Source organism: Cydia splendana, chromosome 13 (genome assembly GCF_910591565.1).
Source record: "Cydia splendana chromosome 13, ilCydSple1.2, whole genome shotgun sequence".
Taxonomy (NCBI): domain Eukaryota; kingdom Metazoa; phylum Arthropoda; class Insecta; order Lepidoptera; family Tortricidae; genus Cydia; species Cydia splendana.
Window position 1 is genome coordinate 15218359 of NC_085972.1, and position 5864 is coordinate 15224222.

Here is a 5864-nt window from a genome sequence, read left to right on the forward strand (position 1 = left end):
TCCATGAGCGTAGTAGTAAAGTCGCCGACATAAGAGCTAATGGGACATATAATATTTTTGTGTAAGTGTGGTTATTCCACCTGTCCAAATTCTTTGTACAATGTGTATTGCGTTTCACATTTTGCTTAATGAGAGAGTGAGACGCAATGACATTGGACAAAGAAATTAGATAGGTGGAATACAACCCTCATGTGCACCCATATTTTTACACAAGTTATCATAAATTGGTGAAACCCAGCGTCGAGCGTGCGTTCCATAGACTTCGGGTAAGTATCTGGACTATCCAGAATCTGGATAGTCTAGATACTAGCTAGACTATCTAGATTCTAGACCGCTTGGTCGCGGAAGGCGAGCGCGGTGATGGGTTTCTGGTGTCCGCAGTACTCGCGCTCCAGCGTGCCCTTCTCGAGATCCCACAGCCGCGCGTAGCTGTCCGATGAACCTGCAACGTTACATTATAATTACACACATGAGTTGACTGATGGTTGACTGGTAGAGAATGCATTTAGGCATTAAGTCCGCCATTTGTACTTTATTTGTTATATTGTGCAATAAAGTTTAAAATAAATAAATACATAAATGAGATACCCCGTAAGACTTAATATTAGAATTTTTTTAACCTTAAAAATAGTGGTATGTAATTAACTTTTTCTTCCGAAATGCTAGTTCCTATGATATCTATATTGCAGTACAATAATGTGTAAACGACCCTATAATCTGTGCATAGTTACTCAGATTTAATTTTGGAGGAAAAAATACCACTATTTTTGACGTTATAAAATTTCTAATCTGTAAAAAAACCGGACAAGTGCGAGTCGGACTCGCCCACCGAGAGTTCCGTACTTTTTAGTATTTGTTGTTATAGCGGCAACAGAAATACATCATCTGTGAAAATTTCAACTGCCTAGCTATCACGGTTCATGGGATACAACAGCCTGGTGACAGACGGACGGACGGACAGCGGAGTCTTAGTAATAGGGTCCCGTTTTTATCCTTACGGGTACGGAACCCTAAAAACGACAGTTGGTACGCCACACACTCCTGTAGTGTGTGTTATTTTCCATCGTATTTTCACGGAAACTTGCTATTTCAGTTAGTGTCGGCACTACTACTAGTACTGACATTGACTGAACTATAACAAATACGAACGTTTCCGAGAAAATACGATGGAAAACAATTATGCACTACATCTGTAAATACCTATATGCAGCATCGCAATCGCGGATGCGTATAGGGACCGTTTGCATTGGAGGGTCTGCCATCTTTGGCCGGAATCGAAAACATATGCCAAAGCAAGTGCTGTACCATCTACCGTTCTCGTCGGTACGTTTCCTTGTGCACAGTAGGTTTTGCCATCTTGTGGGCTACATCGGAAGCATAAACGACACATTTACGCCTCCCGCCTAAAATCTGACGGCTCCTATGCTGCCCCCTAGTTCATGCACGGGGTGTATAGCCGCTTATGCTCTGATTTCCTAGGATAGCGGTGCCGTCATATAGCGGCCGTCTCCATACAAATACTACGATGGATGTCGTAGTACGACGAAGTATTTGTATGGAGACGGCCGCTATATAACGGCACCGCTATCCTAGGAAATCAGAGCATTATGGTCTCTACAAAGCATTATGGTATTATGGTGTCGTGGTATGTGTCGTACAAATACTACGACATCCATATTTAGCCGTATTATTTAGTATGGAGACGGCCGCTATCCTAGGAAAACCGATGTTTACCGGTGAAGAGGTAGCGCTCGTCGTTGCTGAAGGCGCAGTCCCACACCCAGCGCTGCGAGTCGTGGCGCAGCTCGCGCTGCAGCCCCCAGTCGCTGGTGCGCCACACGCGCGCCGTGCAGTCGCCGCTCGTCGTCACCAGCATTCTGGAAACGGCCGGTAAACATGAGGTAGATAATCATAAATCGTATATAATCGTAACTACGACTAATCGCAAATAAGAATAATCGCATGTGAGACTAAACGAAGGTCCGACCGACCGCAGGTAAGGTACTCACGTGAAGTCGGTCGTGCGCCATTAGGTACTTGAGAAACTGCGACTAATAGGGAGTATTACTGCAATGTTCTTCCGTCAGAGTGCAGCACTAAGCTAGCTAGTAAACCATAGAGTAACTTATACATACTGTGCCTTAAACTGTTGACAAGTTTTCACAGACAATAAAATATGACATTGATGTATCAAGGTGGTTTGTTATCTGACTCTTTATCGCTCGAATATGCAAGAGTCATAGAGAGATTAGAAAATAGATAATGAAATTTCAATTTTCGTGTTTCGCGGTAGACCCCCGGATTATGATGGATAGTGGTAGTGGCGCCCCCTACGCAGAGTTTTGCGTAATATTCCCTATTGCAAGTGCAACTAATCGCAACTGCGACTAAACGCATATGCTTTTAGTCGCAGTATATGACTAACAGCAAGTAAGGTAGTTTATGTACTCACGTGGAGTCGGGGCTGAACCGGCAGCGCAGCGCGTACTTGTTGTGCGCGACGAGGTGCTTGCGCGGCACGGGCCGCGGCGGCGCGCCGCCCAGCGCCCACACGTAGCAGCTGCCCTTGTTGTTCACCGCCGCCATCATGCGGCCCTCCGGGTCGATCGCGATGTCCTGGATCGATGCTTCCGCTTCCGGTATCTGAAACACTCGTCTCATTATTTTTGAATGAATAAAGCTCTAAATTCAACCTAGTAGCATTTTTGGATTTAATTTAAAAAGACCGATTGCTAAAATCCGCATTTGCTGAAGTAGGCCAAAGAACTCATGGGCTGAATTATCACTGAGTTCGTCATGTACGGTGATGTACGGTCATGGACGGAGGGATTGGATGGATGGTGTCGGTGGCTTGCATAGCCCACAAGTGGATGCCACAAAAAGGCGTGAACGAAATACATCCAGACGGAGATGACTGCAGACTTGGCCTTTGTCCAGCAGTGAAAAATCCAAATGTCTTAACCTATAAAGCCACTTAGTTACCGCATAATGTATAGTAACTGCACGATTTTTTCCTAGACTGTGATATCTCTTCTACTACGAGTAATGATGATGATGACTACTTCACTAGTAACCTAGCCTGCAATAGTACACACCAACTGTTCATTCTGGTCGGTACGCAGGTCCCACACGTGGATGATCCCACTCTGGTCGCCGACCATGATCTGCGTCTGGTCGGGGTGCATGATGACGGCGTTCACCGGCGCCGGCACTTGGAAGATTCGCTGGCATTGGAACTGTCGGCCAACCCTGCAATGTTCATATTTACTTAACCTTTAAACCAAGGCTCAGAACCGGTTTTTTCTTCATACAAAAATACAGGTATTATTATGTTCTTTTTCGTTCTTTGGTTTATTATTTCATTTTTAATGGGACAATCTAATTATACAAAGTTGTTACCTAAATACATGATACAGTCCTATGTAAAGAGCATAAAATAATTAAAAATATTCGGCTATTTCGGGTTTGTCATAAAAAGCGGTTCCGAGCCCTGCTTTTAACCGCCATAGAATTTTTCATCGAACGTGCTCGTGTCGCCGGCGGTACCAAGTTTTGCCTTATTTATCAGACCGCGGCGAAATGAGCCCACTTTTTCATGTCTTAAATATCAGTCTACGGCGGTTAAAAGGTTAATCAATAGTACAAAACGGTCGGAGGACTACCGACGGTCGGGTACCTCATTATCCCGGTAGATGTCGCTGTTACAACTGGTCTATATTCTACAATCTACATCGTGTGAATGTTTGTTCATCGTAAAATCCATAAGATGTTAAACTTTTTTTTAAATTTCTGGGAGGATTTGTGTGGAGATTAATATTCAACTTGAATAAACATATGTTTGTTTATAATTAAACAGTATTTGTTTCTTGCTACCATTTCCCTTCAAGACCTTAGTACAAAATTGTACACCAATTAATGATGAGTCAAAAGTTAAGAAAACTATACATGCATCCTCTATCTTTTTCATACACATATGCGGTTTCCATGGCATGATGGGCATATTATTTTAGGAGTTCCATTTACACATGCTCAGAGTAGATAGAGCATTGTAAAAGATCAACAAGATGCTGTGCGGTCCAAAATGATGTATGAAAGTAATAACAACATAGTATAGTTGGTCATATCATTTTTTTTTTTTAAACATTAAAAAGACGGCCTACATTGGCATAGAACTGCCGCATACAGAACAATCCATGAGGAAGGCATATATTCAGCAGTGGATGCAAATGTGCTGAGAAGAAGACCCACTAATGCTCACAAGCTTACCTTATGTCCCAAATTTTAGCTGTACAATCTTCACCTCCCGTATACATCCATTTGCCATCATCCTGAAACAAAAAATACTCATTCTTAATGACAAATTTTCTTATGAGTATGAAAATTAGTTATCTCTCTATCACTCTCTATCACACTTCCAAATTTGTGCAATTTTCGTTTTTCATGGCAGGCCTTCAGAGCACATCTGTGAGTGAGAAGTCCGATGAAAATACTACATAACATACTTCCATTTTCACATGATTTTGCCCCACAATAGCTAGACTGCAAGGACAATGGTTACATAAACTATAGTTGATAGAATTGAGAAATCATATTTTAAAACAAATTAAATATTCCTACATTACGTAATCTTCAGTTTTTTGTTTTGTAGGCCATTTCCTATAGACTTATAGGCAGGCTGATTGTATCCCCCATTTTAAATATTTCAAGTAAATCTAGACACCATATTAATACATATGAAAAAATGTTACCCTCCTACGTGGCAATTAATTCCAAATTTAGAACCAATGTCCTACATGCATTTAAGGATCAAATTAATAACTTACCGAGAATCCAACTCTAGAAACATTTTTGCTTACACCCTCATAGTTCATGACAGGGTCTGGGTTAGTGCTAGCGAGGTCATACATACGTATGTGCTGGTACCCACATGCGGCTACCATCTGGCCATCGGGCCTTATTTCTAGGCCATTTATTTGCTGGAAATAAAAACAGGTAGTAAGTAAAAAATGAAAAAGCTCTGGGTAAAGTCAAATGGAGGACTATGGGCCAGGGCTATAGCAACGACAATTAGATAATGTTTAACGCATTCACTGCCAGGGGGCGTGGCCTAGGAACAATCTTGTATGACGGTAGACGCACATGTGTGTCGGGGGCAGTGAATGTGTTAATCTGAGGAAAATGCCATTCAGTACTTACATTATCATCACCTGACAACACCATTTTTGGTGTAAGTACAAGTACAGGAACCAGGTTAAATAATAAGGCTTACAGATGTAAACAATGCAATTTATTTTAATTTACGCTTTCTACTATTATTAAATGTAAGAAGTACTTACCAACATTTCAAAGATGTCATATGTACAGTCACCTGCAATAATATGCTACTCAACGAAGGCCGCATAAATATCTGACACGATCTTATTTTATTTGTAGTGCCATAAGAGCGTGTCACATATTTTTGCGGTCTTCGAAGAGTAACATGTTATTGCAGGTGTCTGTACTTGTTATTGTGGATAAACAAAGGCGAAATGAAAACAGATAAGATTAGAGATAGTTATTAAATACCGAGTCCGGATGTTGCATAGTCCGCAAGCAAACGCCGCTGTGAGCCTGCCATAGCTTGATGGTGTGGTCGTAGCCGCCCGTCACCAGCACTACTTGCGACGCGCCTGCCGCCGCATCTCCCGACATCTTCAATCAACTATTTATTGGTTATTAAGATTAAGAGCATCAAAATGTCTTTAACAATTATTCAACCAAATGTACACAGTGTCAATTTGTTTAGAATGTACGTAAATACGTAAATTATTATTCATCAAGGAAATATTTATTTTCGAAAAAATATAAACAGTATAAACACACGC

At 41.5% G+C, this 5864-nt stretch overlaps 1 protein-coding gene across 1 annotated transcript; it reads right to left on the bottom strand.

Moving 5' to 3' along the window:
• Window positions 1-5864, bottom strand: LOC134796594 (target of rapamycin complex subunit lst8). The gene is made up of 7 exons (XM_063768766.1): window positions 5566-5864; window positions 4824-4976; window positions 4267-4328; window positions 3096-3249; window positions 2453-2643; window positions 1735-1877; window positions 1-442 (listed from the first exon to the last, which is right to left on the bottom strand). Exons 1-7 carry the CDS (start codon window positions 5689-5691, stop codon window positions 327-329), a joined length of 945 nt encoding a protein of 314 aa, XP_063624836.1. The 5' UTR covers window positions 5692-5864; the 3' UTR covers window positions 1-326.